This window comes from Ylistrum balloti, unplaced genomic scaffold (assembly GCF_031769215.1).
Source record: "Ylistrum balloti isolate Yb309-2 unplaced genomic scaffold, AGI_CSIRO_Ybal_v1 Utg370382, whole genome shotgun sequence".
Classification (NCBI taxonomy): Eukaryota; Metazoa; Mollusca; class Bivalvia; order Pectinida; family Pectinidae; genus Ylistrum; species Ylistrum balloti.
Window position 1 is genome coordinate 159,026 of NW_026782266.1, and position 18,484 is coordinate 177,509.

An 18,484-nucleotide genomic window follows, 5' to 3' on the forward strand; every position below is an offset into this window, starting at 1 on the left:
ACCTTTGGTGAACAGAGACCTATCATGAACCTTTGGCGAGCAGAGACCTACCTCTCTACCTTTGGCGAACAGAGGCCTTTGGCGAACAGAGACCTACCACTCTACCTTTGGCGCACAGAGACCTAACATTCTACCTTTGGCGAACAGAGACCTACCACTCTACCTTTGGCGAACAGAGAACTAACACTCTACCTTTGGCGCACAGAGACCTACCACTCTACCTTTGGCAGACAGAGACCTGGGAATGTAAAACCAGCCTGGCAGAGGAGAATAATCTTCAGTGTTTCAGAACGTCTCTACGGCGATGATTCTTTTAAAACGAGAATGAATCCAGAGCTTTCTTGCACCGCTTATGTCACGTAAGTACACGTGTGTAATCCTACAATATTTTACACTGTTTTATACTAGTAAGTTAATAGATAACTTTAAACTCATATTACTAGTACGTTCTAGTACAGAAAGAATACAGTATATTATGACACAGTGGTAACAAATGAGATATAGCTTTCTCGCTTTGTCGCCGCGACAAATCGCCATTAAAAATTTGACACGGTGTCGCTCAAGCGTCAAAGCGAAAACGGCTAATCTGTTATGCTTCAATGATGAACATGTTAAAAGAAGAAACAACTAATCCCATTTGCTTTCCACATTGAAAGACAAACACTTGCTTTGCCAGAAAAGTCTTGGACTTGATTTGACATTCGTTTTCCAGTCGTCAGTATTATGTGTGACGTCATACGTCGTACTCTGGCGGTGTTGCTATGTAGCGGGGGACGTCAAGCGTCATATTCGGTCGGCGGTGAGGTGTATCCGGACAGTGCGGCATTGTGGGCTTTCTCTAGTTTCCTGAAAACATGACAATAAGGTTATGCATTGGAGAGAAATATGACCCGTGTATAGAGGCCCTATATAATTTCCTTTATTAACATCTTTAACCCCTGACTCTTGTACAACCGTTGATCAGTATCCAGGTGATCAACTCCACCGGTACCAGGAAAACCCCATCATACCTATAATAATAGTTAACATTTTGCTTTCCTTAAATAGTATTATAAAATTCTACACGGACGGTTTCCTAAATGTTTTGCGTTGTGTTTAAGAAAAGGTATTTGCAATAATTTGAGTTCAAATTCAAACGGGGATCGATCATTACAAAAAGTTCACCCCAAGTGTCATTGTCATAAATGATGGTATATTTGTTTGTTTGTGTAACTGCTTCATAAAATTGAGTCAATTCTTAAATTTCAACCCATACGAGGCCAGTAATAGGTAAGTAAAGTTGACATTGTGTAGGGTAAAAAAACCAAACAAACAAACAAATAAAAAATTCTAGCATTGTTTGTAGAGCCATTACACATCTAGAGGTGCTAAATTTCATCATAATCGGACAATATTTGAACTTTGACCAAATCAGCAGTTCCGCCAGCCATCTTGGATACAAGTGGTCATCAATAGTCCATGACCTTTCATTACAGAGACCAACGGTTTCGCAGTTATATTCCCGCTATGTTTTAACTAATCGGAAGCCCTCTGATTCGATACCAGAGCTACTAACATGGGCGTAGCTTCCATAGAAAGAAAAAGCCCGGGCTTACACATAAAAAATCCGTGCATAGAGTATGTCGGACAAAATTACAAAACTAAGGTTGAAATAAATATCTAATATTTTTGATAAATAAAAAAATATAAAAAGAAAATTGTTGAATAACAAGGCCTAATGCATTGCTTTCCGGAACTTTATACACGTCATACTATTCTACTTCTTACTATCATTTCAACGTTTCCGATTATAATGTTGTTAAAATGCAAATTTTCAAAATGAAGAAGGCGTGTGGATTACAGACGTCGATCGACATGTTTTTCAAACATAATAAAGTCGAATCGAGCGACTACACTAAAAGTGACACATCAAAGACCGAAGGTACATGTAACCAAGATACGGAAATTGTCAGGGACATTTTCGCGAATCAAAAGAACAGAAAGTTAGCTTTTATTTAGTCAGAGGTTGAAAGTTTGTTGTTAAATAAATAAAAAAAAACATGTCTCAGAAAACGATTCAAAACATCTTTGAAATCATGCAATTCATTTTCCGTCGGGGGACTTCGCCCCCCTGATCCCCCACCAGGGCCCTGCTCTGGACCCTCTGGGGACCTCGGCTTAGGCGGTCCCCCGACCCCTCGCCTGGGCTTACATATTTCTGCTACCCCCCAGACTAAGGTCATCTATGTTCATGTGTAGTTTCATTAGAATTCGAACCAATGATTTCGAGGAAAAAAGTGTTAAAACCTCGCAAATGAATTAGAAACGGAGAACAAACAACAATTTCCCCACTTCGTTTGGAGGGGATCGACTGATTTTCCGCCATTTTGTCGCGCCGAAGATAGTCGGTGTCCCTACTTTCGGAGAATTTAAAGCTTCATTTTTTTATTTAAACTTATACATTGTCAAAATGCCATTCTCTACCACATAATGTTATAAGAACTAAAACAAGGTATGTCAATGTGATACAACGCAATGATAGTGCATGTTGTCAGAACATAACTACATCGCTTTATCGGTAATTCCAACTTCAACAACATCACCTGATTTGACACAAGTCTACAAAGCCACAATAAGCAATATCAATCAGTAAAAATTAAACAGACTACACCGCTTACACCGTAAACGACGTGAAATAAGTAAACGATGTGACACATAAATATTTATACCGGTAACAGGGAAGTCTGTACTGTCAATACGGAAAGTAAACGAGGTGACACATGGATATCTATACCGGTAACAGGGAAGTCTACTGTCAATACGGAAAGTAATTAACGTGACACATGGATATCTATACCGGTAACAGGGAAGTCTGTATCAATACAAAAAGTAATTAACGTGACACATGGATATCTGTACCGGTAACTGGGAAGTCTGTACTGTCAATACAAAAAGTAATTAACGTGACACATGGATATCTATACCGGTAACAGGGAAGTCTGTACTGTCAATACAAAAAGTAATTAACGTGACACATGGATATCTATACCGGTAACAGGGAAGTCTGTACTGTCAATACAAAAAGTAATTAACGTGACACATGGATATCTATACCGGTAACAGGGAAGTCTGTACTGTCAATACGGAAAGTAAACGATGTGACACATGGATATCTGTACCGGTAACAGGGAAGTCTGTATTATCAATACAGAAAGTAATTAACGTGACACACGGAACGATGTGACACATGGATATCACGGTACCGGTAACAGGGAAGTCTGTACTGTCAATACGGAAAGTAAACGAGGTGACACACGGATATCTGTACCGGTAACAGGGAAGTCTGTACTGTCAATACGGAAAGTAAAATGTGACACACGGATATCTAAACCGGTATCTATCAATACGGTAACAGGGAAGTCTGTACAGAAAGTAATTGTCAATACACTGTCAATACGGAAAGTAAACGATGTGACACATGGATATCTAAACAATGAAGGTAACAATGAAAGTAATTAACGTGACACTGGATATCAATACAAAAAGTAATTACGGAAAGTAATTAACGTGACACATTAATATCTATACCGGTAACAGGGAAGTCTGTACTGTCAATACAGAAAGTAATTAACGTGACACATTAACGGACACATCTATCTACCGGTAACAGGGAAGTCTGTACTGTCAATACGGAAAGTAAACGAGGTGACACACGGATATCTGTACCGGTAACAGGGAAGTCTGTATTATCAAAACAGAAAGTAATTAACGTGACACACGGATATCTATACCGGTAACAGGGAAGTCTGTACTGTCAATACAGAAAGTAATTAACGTGACACACGGATATCTGTACCGGTAACAATGAAGTCTGTACTGTCAATACGGAAAGTAAACGATGTGACACATGGATATCTAAACCGGTAACAATGAAGTCTGTTCAATACAAAAAGTCAATAAAAAAGTAATTACCTGTCTGGATTATCAATAAAAAAGTAATTAACGTGACACATGGATATCTGTACCGGCAACAGGGAAGTCTGTACTGTCAATACGGAAAGTAATTAACGTGACACATTAATATCTATACCGGTAACAGGGAAGTCTGTACTGTCAATACGGAAAGTAAACGATGTGACACACGGATATCTGTACCGGTAACAGGGAAGTCTGTATTATCAACACAGAAAGTAATTAACGTGACACACGGATATCTGTACCGGTAACAGGGAAGTCTGTACTGTCAATACGGAAAGTAAACGAGGTGACACACGGATATCTGTACCGGTAACAGGGAAGTCTGTATTATCAATACAGAAAGTAATTAAAGTGACACACGGATATCTGTACCGGTAACAGGGAAGTCTGGATTATCAATACAGAAAGTAATTAACGTGACACACGGATATCTGTACCGGTAACAATGAAGTCTGTACTGTCAATACGGAAAGTAAACGATGTGACACATGGATATCTAAACCGGTAACAATGAAGTCTGTACTGTCAATACAAAAAGTAATTAACGTGACACATGGATATCTGTACCGGCAACAGGGAAGTCTGTACTGTCAATACGGAAAGTAATTAACGTGACACATTAATATCTATACCGGTAACAAGGAAGTCTGTACTGTCAACACAGAAAGTAATTAACGTGACACACGGATATCTGTACCGGTAACAGGGAAGTCTGTACTGTCAATACGGAAAGTAAACGAGGTGACACACGGATATCTGTACCGGTAACAGGGAAGTCTGTATTATCAATACAGAAAGTAATTAAAGTGACACACGGATATCTATACCGGTAACAGGGAAGTCTGGATTATCAATACAGAAAGTAATTAACGTGACACACGGATATCTGTACCGGTAACAATGAAGTCTGTACTGTCAATACGGAAAGTAAACGATGTGACACATGGATATCTAAACCGGTAACAATGAAGTCTGTACTGTCAATACAAAAAGTAATTGTGACACAATACTGTACCGGCAAAAGTAATTAACGTGACACATTAATATCTATACCGGTAACAGGGAAGTCTGTACTGTCAATACGGAAAGTAATTAACGTGACACATTAATATCTATACCGGTAACAGGGAAGTCTGTACTGTCAATACGGAAAGTAAACGATGTGACACACGGATATCTGTACCGGTAACAGGGAAGTCTGTACTGTCAATACGGAAAGTAAACGAGGTGACACACGGATATCTGTACCGGTAACAGGGAAGTCTGTATTATCAATACAGAAAGTAATTAAAGTGACACACGGATATCTGTACCGGTAACAGGGAAGTCTGGATTATCAATACAGAAAGTAATTAACGTGACACACGGATATCTGTACCGGTAACAATGAAGTCTGTACTGTCAATACGGAAAGTAAACGATGTGACACATGGATATCTAAACCGGTAACAATGAAGTCTGTACTGTCAATACAAAAAGTAATTAACGTGACACATGGATATCTGTACCGGCAACAGGGAAGTCTGTACTGTCAATACGGAAAGTAATTAACGTGACACATTAATATCTATACCGGTAACAAGGAAGTCTGTACTGTCAATACGGAAAGAAATTAACGTGACACATGGATATCTGTACCGGTAACAGGGAAGTCTGTACTGTCAATACAGAAAGTAATTAACGTGACAGATGGATATCTATACCGGTAACAGGGAAGTCTGTACTGTCAATACAGAAAGTAATTAACGTGACATATGGTTATCTATACCGGTAACAGGGAAGTCTGTACTGTCAATACAGAAAATAAACAACGTGACACATGGATATCTATACCGATAACAGGGTATTTTTACAGTTAAAGTATGGGACAATTAAGCTGTGTATCATCATAGCTGGTGAAACAAGTGGCCAATAGGGCATGTATCACTTAAAGCCCTTGCCTTTTTGTCAAAATGGAGGTCATATCCACTTTACATAAAAAAAAGTCCCATTCTCCAAGGAATTCTTCCGTCCAGACTTGGACAACAACCTAATATGGAAAGAGGGTTTCTTCGAACCTTACTTCATTCCCCTTATCAGACCCCATATCTCTGGTCTCAGAGGGGCTAGACCCCTTGTTTGTACAAAAGAAGGGATTCCTGCAGACGAGGAAGGATTTTTAAAAAATGCCGTATTTCGCCTATTGCACGCCCCTCCCGCTACATGGGGACGAAACTAACCAATTATATCAAATTGATTTCCCTTCACGCGCCAATGTGGGACAGAATCCCTGTATTCCTACAGAAGAAAATTGAGTTTATCTAGGTCCCCTTTTGAACTCCGACTAAGGGGGTTGAGACCCATTGTTTATACTAAACCAATTTTCTTGACCTAGGTATGCTTCAGACCAAATTGAGAGAAAATACGGGCATCCCTGCCCTAAATCCTCTATTGGGCCCCGCCTGTCCCGCTGCAAGAAGCCGAGACCTACCGTTTATACAAATTTTATTCCTCTTAAGCCAAGGGTTTTAAGACCAAATTTGGGGAAAATGCAAGATGTCGTTTAGGACCAGTAGAGAAAAACTTTGACGGACGACGTATTAAGGACGGACGACTGACACTGTGTTATTGCATAAGCTCACCGGTCCTTCGGACCACGTGAGCTAAAACGTGAAGGTCAACACAGGGATTGGCGTGTTATGTGACCAGCGTATTCTGATAGTGACATCACTAGTTGCAGTTGATAAATGTCCATGGATGCTGGTCACTCATATAAATGTATCCCTTTGAAATATGATATATATGTTTGTGAAGTTACCGTTGTCTAACAGGTGTTCTAGCTTATGCATCTACCAGCTCATAGCCATACCTTCTAAGCAAAAGGAAAATAGCTCACGAAAAGAAAGTTGACGTTGCTAAGCGATTTGGACGCTCTAACCTCTTGCGGTTAAGGACGGTTATGGTGACTACGAAGACGATGATGACTGGAACGCCGACTGTAATGGCGATTGCGATTGGCCAGTATGTGTCATCATCTTCGTCGCCCATCTGATGCCTAACCTGGACGGCTAAGTCGCCAGAAGACGTCGATGTCCTGTTGGTATTTTGTGACGTATTGTCAACTCCAGTTTGTGGCGCCATATCCACTGATTTTGACGACACCGTGTCTGTATTCTTTGCTGTATACGTTATGGTGCTGTCTGTAAACAATCCTGCTGCTAAGCTTCGTCCAGTTGAAGCTTCTTGCTCGTTATTGCTAACATGTTGTTCTATTGTCACGTGTGCTTCTGTAACCGCTCCAGTCGTTAAAGAGTCATTTACAGGAGCGATAAAGGTTTCCGTTGTGACACTGTGTGTCGAAACGCGTGTTCCTAGGAGGTGTCCTTTTGTCGCCTCTGTAGAACGTGGGGAGATGGATGTTAAAGAAATACGAGCATCTGTCTTAGAAATAGGCTTCATTGGTTTGACTGTTCTATTGACGGCTACTTGATTTGTTGGTTTGCTTGTTCTACTGATGCTAGATGACGTTGGTTTGCTTGTTTTATTGCCGGCCTCTGGCATTTTTGGCTTGGTTGTCCAATGGCCGGCCTCTGGCATTGTTGGTTCGTTTGTTATATTGACAACCTCTGGCGTTGTTGGTTTGTTTGTTATATTGACACCCTCTGGCGTTGTTGGTTTGTTTGTTATATTGACACCCTCTGGCGTTGTTGGTTTGTTTGTTATATTGACAACCTCTGGCGTTGTTGGTTCGTTTGTTATATTGACACCCTCTGGCGTTGTTGGTTTGTTTGTTATATTGACAACCTCTGGCATTGTTGGTTTGTTTGTTATATTGACACCCTCTGGCGTTGTTGGTTTGTTTGTTATATTGACAACCCCTGGCGTTGTTGGTTCGTTTGTTCTACTAATGGCGTCTTGTGTTGTTGGTTTGTTTGTCCTTTTGTCGGTCTCTGGCATTGTTGGTTCGTTTGTTGTACGAAAGGCGTCTGGCATTGTTGGTTTGTTTGTTATATTGACAACCTCTGGCGTTGTTGGTTTGTTTGTTATATTGACAACCTCTGGCATTGTTGGTTTGTTTGTCATATTGACAACCTCTGGCGTTGTTGGTTTGTTTGTTATATTGACAACCCCTGGCGTTGTTGGTTTGTTTGTCATATTGACAACCTCTGGCGTTGTTGGTTTGTTTGTTATATTGACAGCCCCTGGATTTGTTGGTTTGTTTGTTATATTGACAACCCCTGGATTTGTTGGTTTGTTTGTTATATTGACATCCCCTGACGTTGTTGGTTCGTTTGTTCTACCAATGGCGTCTGGCGTTGTTTGTTCGTTTGTTCTACTAATAGCATCTGGCGTTGTTGGTTTGTTTGTTATATTGACAACCTTTGGCGTTGTTGGTTCATTTGTTCTACTAATAGCGTCTGGCGTTGCTGACTCGCCTGTTTTATTGCCTATCCCTGACGTTACTGACTTGTTTGTTCTATTGAGGGCCTCTGTGGTTGTTAGTTTAACTGTATCATTGACGTCCTCTATTTTTTCGTCAGCCTTCATATATATATCCGATCCTGGCGTCGCTCCAGTGTCTGCCGTATGTATGCTGTTGTTGACATCGTCTGCTTTTGAAAAGACTGTTGTAGATTTGTATGCGACATGCATATCAGGTGTGGTGGAAGATGTAAAATGGTGCAAACCATCAATATCCGTCAAAACAAGTGTAGACATATCCTCGTTATTACTGACAAAAGGTTTTTGTACAATATTCACAGTCATAGATTTGTTCACAGTCTGCACATTAAGCTTAGCGCTAACTTTCTGTGCGTCGTTGATTTCCTGTGTAGTATATTTCTGTGCATTATTGACATCAGGTGTGGGAGAATTTTGTAAACCATTGACATCTGGTGTTGTAGGTTTGTGTACATCCCTTGTGCTATGTTTGTAAACACTATCACTATCCGGTATGTTAGTTTTGTGCACAAAATTTAGATCCGGCATGGTAGTTTGACTTATGTCATTCACATCCGGTGTGGTAGGTTTGTTTGTATAATTCACATCCGGTGTGGTAGAAGTACCAGGAGTCACTGTGGTTGGTGCTTCCGCCGTTGTTAATGATGTTGAAACAGTGGCCTTATCTAATGGCACAACAGGCGATGTCGGAGATGGCGAGTTGGTTGAAAACGATACTGAAGACAACGATGTAGATGATACAGATGATTGAAAGGAGGTTAAATAATTGGTGTTTTGTGACGAAGTGTTATTATCACTATGGCTGATATCAGTGGCACCGTGGCTTCTACTTTTTACTGACAGTATATAACTACCGTTGTCTCTCTCGTAATCGAGATCTGGTGACAACGTGTGTTCTGTAGAATAGTTGCCGACTGAGCTGACAGGATCAAGTGCCGTAGAAGTCACGATGTCCTCACTTGTTTGACCGCTCACCTAAAACATATTTAGAACATTCCTAAACATCTTACCAAACAGGGAATACTTCAAGGGCGATGTCGATACAAGTATACATTTAAACGATCGACTGATATCTAAATCACGAAAACAGTGACAATTACCTACAGGTAGATATGAAGTGTAGGTGTGGTGTTGTATGAGGACGTGGCCACCTTCACGGGAAAAAGATGTTAAATATTGTTATTTTATATATAGCATACAGGTTAATGTAGCCATTCAGGGAAAGAACTTCATTCACATATATATACATGTTCCCATGGCAATCAAGGAAAGAAATACTGAAAATTATATATACATATATATATTACCGTTGGCAAACAAGGAGAGTAACATTGAATATTTTATTTATCATTAATACGGGTTCCCAATGGCAATTACGGAAAGCTTTATTGAGTATTGTTATTTCATATGATACAGGTCACTGTATACAGTCAAAGACAGAAAATGTTGAATATCCTTATGTACAGACATGTGATTTAGACCACCGCATATGTATGAAGCTAAAGAAAGAAGTGCTGAATATGAAAATGAAGAAAACAAGATAATTCATTACATTAGGTATCAACTTTCTTAGGAACTGGAAACTCCTGTAATCTAGATGTAACATAAGTGAAAATAATGGTTAGTTAAGAGAGTCGTATAAATCAAATGCTGACTACAGTTATGAGTGAATAATACAGGTAGATACGTATATAACATTGTGTAGGCTCTACTGGAGAATCACGGGAAGAAAACTATTGAATAATGATGTAATTTCTATTAATTTCTCTCGGATGATACTGTCGTCTAACGACCTACTACCTTGTTGAAATCCGTATAAGATATATAGTATTTAAAAAATAACGAAAGTCATCTTGATCAACACTCGTTTCAATCGTTGATTTTCTAGCTGTCGAGCGACGAGTCCTAGAAGGACGAAATACAGATGTATGATGTATTTTGGTTTCATATTCAGCGTGTTATATCCAACACATGTTGAGCTTATTATGAAAGAGCCTACACTTACTACAGCTTTTTTTTAACGATACAGTAACTCACGCTAATATCTGATAACTTTCGTCATTTATTTATTTATTTCTAATCACACTCAGGTGACGCTGATGTCTGCTTAAATCAATCAATGATGATAAATTATTAAAATTAGCTGATAGTGATAGAGTGGAACTGATCTTGAGAAAAAACTCATCAAAACGTACACTTTTCTTAAATGATACTTCAAAACTTAACGTGCAAAAAAGATGATATACTTACCGCTTCCAAAAGTATCACAACTATTGTAACGACCCGGTAATTCTGCATACTGTAAAATTTCGTCATGGTGAGGGCCTGTCTTGATTTAATTAAATGATTAATACCAGAATTATCATTGATGATTGGCTTTAAAACACTGTCCTCGGATCGGGGTCATTGTAGAACTTTGAAGTCAGAAGTCTGTGTGTAATTTTAGGAAACACTTTTACAAAGATACAGACAGAACTACGTAGCCTCGGTTGACCAGGACAGACAGGTGTTACACATACCTGTAGTCGTTACACCCATAACATCAGACATGCCAACGGAAGTATCGTCCCTGGTGTGTATGGTAGATAGAAAACGTCACAGAGAACAGGAAGTATGGTATGTATGGTAGATAAAGGTACAGAGCAGGGTAGATTTGGCGTGTACGATAGATAGGGGTACGGGGGAGAGTTGTCTGGTGTGTATGGTAGATAGAGATACGGGGGAGAGTTGTCTGGTGTGTATGGTAGATAGAGATACGGAGGAGGGAGGTCTGGTGTGTATGATAGATAGAGATACGGGGGAGAGTTGTCTGGTGTGTATGGTAAATAGAGATACGGGGGAGAGTTGAGGTACGGAGGAGGGAAATCTGGTGTGTATGGTAGATAGAGATACGGAGGACGGAGGTCTGGTATGTAAGGTAGATAGAGGTACGGAGGATGGAGGTCTGGTATGTATGGTAGATAGAGGTACGGAGGAGGGAGGTCTGGTATGTAAGGTAGATAGAGGTACGAAGGACGGAGGTCTGGTATGTATGGTAGATAGAGGTACGGCGGAGGGAGGTCTGGTATGTATGGTAGATAGGGGTACGGAGGAGGGGGATCTGGTGTGTATGATAGATAGAGATACGGGGGAGAGTTGTCAGGTGTGTGTGGTAGATAGAGATACGGAGGACGGAGGTCTGGTGTGTATGGTAGATAGAGTTACGGAGGAGGGAGGTCTGGTGTGTATGGTAGATAGAGGTACGGAGGATGGAGGTCTGGTATATATGGTAGATAGAGGTAGGAGGAGGGAGGTCTGGTATGTAAGGTAGATAGAGGTACGGGTGTGTATGGAGATAGAGGGAGGACGGAGGTCTGGTGTGTATGGTAGATAGAGATACGGAGGACGGAGGTCTGGTGTGTATGGTAGATAGAGATACGGAGGAGGGAGGTCTGGTGTGTATGATAGATAGAGATACGGGGGAGAGTTGTCTGGTGTGTATGGTAGATAGAGGTACGGAGGAGGGAAATCTGGTGTGTATGGTAGATAGAGATACGGAGGACGGAGGTCTGGTATATATGGTAGATAGAGGTAGGAGGAGGGAGGTCTGGTATGTAAGGTAGATAGTGTAAGGAGGAGGGAGATCTGGTGTGTATGGTAGATAGGGGTACGGAGGAGGGAGGTCTGGTGTGTATGGTAGATAGAGATACGGAGGAGGGAGGTCTGGTGTGTATGATAGATAGAGATACGGAGGAGGGAGGTCTGTTGTGTATGGTAGATAGAGGTACGGAGGAGGGAGGTCTGGTGTGTATGGTAGATAGAGGTACGGGGGAGAGTGGTCTGGTGTGTATGATAGATAGAGATACGGGGGAGAGTTGTCTGGTGTGTATGGTAGATAGAGGTACGGAGGAGGGAAATCTGGTGTGTATGGTAGATAGAGATACGGAGGACGGAGGTCTGGTGTGTAAGGTAGATAGAGGTACGGAGGAGGGAGGTCTGGTGTGTAGAGATACGGAGGAGGGAGAGTTGTGTGGTGTAGATAGAGATACGGAGGAGGGGGTCTGGTGTGTGTGTAGATGGAGTGTACGGAGGAGATGTCTGGTGTGTGTGGTAGGTACGGAGGAGGGAGGTCTGGTGTGTGTATGGTAGATAGAGGTACGGAGGAGGGAGGTCTGGTGTGTATGGTAGATAGAGGTACGGAGGAGGGAGGTCTGGTGTGTATGATAGATAGAGATACGGGGGAGAGTTGTCTGGTGTGTATGGTAGATAGAGTTACGGTGGAGGGAGGTCTGGTGTGTAAGGTAGATAGAGGTACGGAGGAGGGAGATCTGGTATTCATGGTAGATAGAGGTACGGAGGAGGGAGGTCTGGTATGTATGGTAGATAGAGGTACGGAGGAGGGAGGTCTGGTGTGTATGGTAGATAGAGGGAGAGTCTGGTGTGTATGGAGGATAGAGAGTTGTCTGGTGTGTGTAGAGATACTGGTGGGGAGAGTTGTCTGGTGTGTATGGTAGATAGATGTACGGAGGAGGGAAATCTGGTGTGTATGGTAGATAGAAATACGGAGGAGGGAGGTCTGGTGTGTATGATAGATAGAGATACGGGGGAGAGTTGTCTGGTGTGTATGGTAGATACGGAGGACGGAGGTCTGGTGTGTATGGTAGATAGAGTTACGGAGGAGGGAGGTCTGGTGTGTATGGTAGATAGAGGTACGGAGGATGGAGGTCTGGTATGTATGGTAGATAGAGGTACGGAGGAGGGGGATCTGGTGTGTATGATAGATAGAGATACGGGGGAGAGTTGTCTGGTGTGTATGGTAGATAGAGGTACGGAGGATGGAGGTCTGGTATATATGGTAGATAGAGGTAGGAGGAGGGAGGTCTGGTATGTGTGTATGGGAGGTCTGGTAGTATGGTAGGTAGGTCTGTGTGTATGGTAGATAGGGGTACGGAGGAGGGAGGTCTGGTGTGTATGGTAGATAGAGATACGGAGGAGGGAGGTCTGGTGTGTATGGTAAATAGAGATACGGGGGAGAGTTGTCTGGTGTGTATGGTAGATAGAGGTACGGAGGAGGGAAATCTGGTGTGTATGGTAGATAGAGATACGGAGGACGGAGGTCTGGTATGTAAGGTAGATAGAGGTACGGAGGATGGAGGTCTGGTATGTATGGTAGATAGAGGTAGGAGGAGGGAGGTCAGGTATGTAAGGTAGATAGAGGTACGGAGGAGGGAGATCTGGTGTGTATGGTAGATAGGGGTACGGAGGAGGGAGGTCTGGTGTGTATGGTAGATAGAGATACGGAGGAGGGAGGTCTGGTGTGTATGATAGATAGAGATACGGGGGAGAGTTGTCTGGTGTGTATGGTAGATAGAGGTACGGAGGATGGAGGTCTGGTGTGTATGGTAGATAGAGAGGTCTGGTGTGTACGGATACGGGGGGAGGTCTGGTGTGTGTGTATGGTAGATAGAGGTACGGAGGAGGGAGGTCTGGTGTGTATGGTAGATAGAGGTACGGAGGAGGGAAATCTGGTGTGTATGGTAGATAGAGATACGGAGGACGGAGGTCTGGTATATATGGTAGATAGAGGTAGGAGGAGGGAGGTCTGGTATGTAAGGTAGATAGAGGTACGGAGGAGGGAGGTCTGGTATGTATGGTAGATGTACGGAGGAGGGAGGTCTGGTGTGTATGATAGATAGAGATACGGGGGAGAGTTGTCTGGTGTGTATGGTAAATAGAGATACGGGGGAGAGTTGTCTGGTGTGTATGGTAGATAGAGGTACGGAGGAGGGAAATCTGGTGTGTATGGTAGATAGAGATACGGAGGATGGAGGTCTGGTATATATGGTAGATAGAGGTAGGAGGAGGGAGATCTGGTGTGTATGGTAGATAGGGGTACGGAGGAGGGAGGTCTGGTGTGTATGGTAGATAGAGATACGGAGGAGGGAGGTCTGGTGTGTATGATAGATAGAGATACGTGGGAGAGTTGTCTGGTGTGTATGGTAAATAGAGATACGGGGGAGAGTTGTCTGGTGTGTATGGTAGATAGAGGTACGATAGAGGACGGAGGGGAGGTCTGGTATGTATGGTAGATAGAGGTACGGAGGAGGGAGATCTGGTGTGTATGGTAGATAGGGGTACGGAGGAGGGAGGTCTGGTGTGTATGGTAGATAGAGGTACGGTGGAGAGAGATTTGGTATTTATGGTAGATAGGGGTACGGAGGAGGGAGGTCTTGTATGTATGGAAGATAGGGGTACGGAGGAGGGGGATCTGGTGTGTATGATAGATGGAGATACGGGGGAGAGTTGTCTGATGTGTATGGTAGATAGAGATACGGAGGAGAGTTTTCTGGTGTGTATGGTAGATAGAGGTACGCAGGACGGAGGTCTGGTATGTAAGGTAGATAGAGGTACGGAGGAGGGAAATCTGGTGTGTATGGTAGATAGAGATACGGAGGACGGAGGTCTGGTGTGTAAGGTAGATAGAGGTACGGAGGAGGGAGGTCTGGTATGTATGGTAGATAGAGGTACGGAGGAGGGAGGTCTGGTGTGTGTGTGTAGGTCTGGTGGTAGATAGAGGTACGGAGGAGGGAGGTCTGGTGTGTATGGTAGATAGAGGTACGGAGGAGGGAGGTCTGGTGTGGTATAGAGGTACGGAGGAGGGAGGTCTGGTGTGTATGGAATAATAGGTACGGAGGAGGGAGATCTGGTATTCATGGTAGATAGAGGTACGGAGGAGGGAGGTCTGGTATGTAAGGTAGATAGAGGTACGGAAGAGAGAGATCTGGTGTGTATGGTAGATAGGGGTACGGAGGAGGGAGGTCTGGTTTGTATGGAAAATAGAGGTAATGAGTAGGGAGATCTGGTGTGTATGGAAGATAGAGGTACGGAGGGGAAAGGTCTGGTATGTGTGGTAGATAGGGGTACGGAAGAGGGAGATCTGGTGTGTATGGTAGATAGGGGTACGGAGGAGGGAGGTCTGGTTTGTATGGAAAATAGAGGTAATGAGTAGGGAGATCTGGTATGTATGGAAGATAGAGGTACGGAGGGGAAAGGTCTGGTATGTGTGGTAGATAGGGGTACGGAGGGGGAAGGTCTGGTATGTATGGTAGATAGAGATACGGAGGAGGGAGGTCTGGTATGTATGGTAGATAGAGGTACGGAGTAGGGAGGTCTGGTATGTATGGTAGATAGAGGTACGGTGGAGGGAGGGAGATCTGGCATTGATGGTAGATAGAGGTACGGAGGAATATTTCCTTGGATAGTTACAAAGCAATTGTTAATAAAGTTTTGTGTGTAAATTTGCCTGTTGGAATTCTTTTCATAAGAGTTTTTTTCCCACTAATATTAGCGCGAAACTGCAGCGAAGCTTTCGCGTATTGTAAACTCAATAAAAGGCGATGTAATGCTTTTTAAACATTTCTCTGGTCATCACAATTATAGACGGCGAGTGCTTGTTAATTGGAAGTGTTTGCATCATCGGCGGATTTAGAGCAGAAAATTAAGCAGAGAAAGATTTGCTTTTGATTTTTACGCACGATGATGCTGATGGTTTTGTCATGGTTTAACATCACATTCACAGCTTATAGCATAAAAGTTTAAACACTGAAAATTATCTCGCCCAATAGTTTCATTTAGTTCATGAGCTAAATCATTATATTTCTAACTTCCCTGTAGATAGAGCTTGACCAGGGACGTAGGTTTGACTTATGATATTTATGACTTGACCGTATGCCAAAAAAGATGATATTTCAACGACAGTTAGTGGGTGTAATAACACTATTATTGCGACGTCGCAAGTTAGTCGCGTCTTCATGGAATTTGTCGTTGTCTAGTTGGCATTCATACACCCATGAACATCAAATTAAAGCAGTTCAATGTTTAAAACACGTATATAGACACTATTGAGACGTCATAAATAAGTCATGTGTTAATAACTTTACATGATTGTCTTTGAAGTGAAAAACGTACCATTCGCGTCGAAAATAGTCAGTCTTATGGAAAAATTAAGTTGAGGGTTTCAATTTGGCAAAAGGCTCGTGAAATATAAAATTATTGAACTCGTTTAGCAGATATCATATTACTCTCTATCGACACTCATGTCAGACCCTCTGTATTTAGGTGAACTCGCAGGTACACTGTACCAATGTCTCGAGAAAGCGGTATCGGAACACTGAAAAGGAACGATAACTCTTGTACGGATTGTTATAAGTACCGGCTTAATATGACAATACACTCATAGCCGGCATTAATATTTGTTAGTATGGATGTACTGACAGGTTAAGCTGGTACTTGTGTAGCTGAAAAGGCTCTGACTATCCATCCGTTGATTTTATTTTTTGTCTTGGTTGGTTTTCTTCCAAGACAAAAATAAAAAATAGAAATTCATCAATGGTCAGATAATATCAAAGTTATAAAATCCCATTACTATATCATGCTATATGTCTAGATTCCTCTGGAATGAAAGCACTTTTTTATTTTGTGGTATTACGCCGCGCGTATAAATCGTCCTTGGCATTATCGATACTTCCCGATCTTGTCGTTGTCGGCTTTTAGTATTCCGCTAATAAACAATATGGCGACACCAGCTGGTCGAAGTGTCAACTCTTTGCGAAAGCTTTCAGGTATAGTACTGCACGCGAACGCTTGATGAATTTGAAATTACAGAAAGTGAAAGCAATTAGAACAGAAATACACTGGAGATGTTTTCTTTCGGTGGATATACCTCGGGTAACAAGATAAGTGTTTTCAATGTGTATTATAAATCGGGAGAACTGACGTCCATAAGTTTGCTAATTGCTGATGTGTTCCATAGTATCTTACGGATATTACTGTTGTATGCCTACCTGAATGCCAAATTAAGATTAAAATAGCACATGACAATATTTTGGTTCGGGATGACAGGCAAGACATTAGGAAGATTTTTTTTCTTATGTAACAAACATTTTTTGTTATATAACGTTAAACACTTGGTGTGTTAACTGTTAATTACGGTCCATCTAGATTTCAGCAAACATCTCAAAACCTTGTACTTTCAGTGTCACGAACTTTTAAAAGATTTTCTCCCATTAATTTGTTGTACAAAGTTTTATAACAAAAGTTTCTCAAAGTTCTGAATTTAGGCTACCTAAACATGGTATAACTACTGCATCGTAATAGGTAGGGCTTTGGCGTGTGTCCATTTAACAAGACCATTCCGTGGTATCAGCATTTTTGACTATTTGACCTTGATTGTGACCTTTGACCTACATTTGAAAGTGAAAAAATCATTACTACACTGAAGACACAAGTGTGTCACAAAGTGTGCATGTCTTGTACAGTACAGTTCTAATGTCACACTACAGAATTTTGTTGCAACTTGTGCTAGTGGCGGTATAGTGTTTCATAAACACATCTTGTTTAAAAAGTGTCTTTTGGCTGCACAATTTAACATAAATATTATTTTGTGTGCTAAATAGAAATAGAGGCAATACTTGATATTGATGTTCATTAAGATAACTCATTTGATTATTTTTACAGGTAAGGTGCTGAAAGTGTTAACTGGAAGAGAACTGTTAATTCCACCTAGCTTGTGCAACAGTCTGCCAGTCAGATTATGTTCAGATGATAAAAAACAAACTCGCCGCAAGGGAAAAACACCTGCAGGCAAATTTGATGACAAATGGGAAACCGAGGTTGAGGAAACAGTATCTCCATATGTAGAACAGGAGCCATTAGAACGCTTTCCTGATGACACTAATCCATCAACAGGTGAAATTGGTGGACCTAGAGGACCAGAACCTACTCGCTATGGTGACTGGGAGAGGAAGGGACGATGCACAGACTTTTGACATTTATGTTATTCAAAACTCCTTCTAGTGCGGTGTTTTTTTTTTGTTGAATATAATTAAATATTTTGGTTATTACTTTCAGAATTTAATTATCTTTTGTCAAAAGTAGCTTGAAATTAAACATAATCAACTGTATACGTTACAATTAAGAGGAGAACCCAGAGTGATCTTGGTGCCCACGATTGTTTGATCTTCATTTATAATTTATGTAACCCTGGTAAAATACTAGCTGCAATATACCACTCGGCCAGAGAGAACTTCTCTTTAGCTCGATTGGTAGA

At 41.6% G+C, this 18,484-nt stretch overlaps 1 protein-coding gene across 1 annotated transcript; it reads right to left on the reverse strand.

Annotated features, from left to right (window-relative positions):
- Positions 1-776: 776 nt before the first annotated feature.
- LOC132554130 (mucin-2-like) lies at positions 777-8,925 on the reverse strand. The gene is made up of 2 exons (XM_060218430.1): positions 6,833-8,925; positions 777-846 (listed from the first exon to the last, which is right to left on the reverse strand). Exons 1-2 carry the CDS (start codon positions 8,923-8,925, stop codon positions 777-779), a joined length of 2,163 nt encoding a protein of 720 aa, XP_060074413.1.
- Positions 8,926-18,484: the final 9,559 nt, after the last annotated feature.

Excerpts from the sequence above, each read along its gene's own strand:
- LOC132554130 (XM_060218430.1), bottom strand. The coding sequence starts at position 8,925 with ATGCCGGATCTAAATTTTGTGCACAAAACTAACATACCGGATAGTGAT. Across the intron at positions 847-6,832 it reads GCAACGTCAACTTTCTTTTC|GAAACTAGAGAAAGCCCACA; the intron begins GTGAGCTATTTT and ends TCATGTTTTCAG.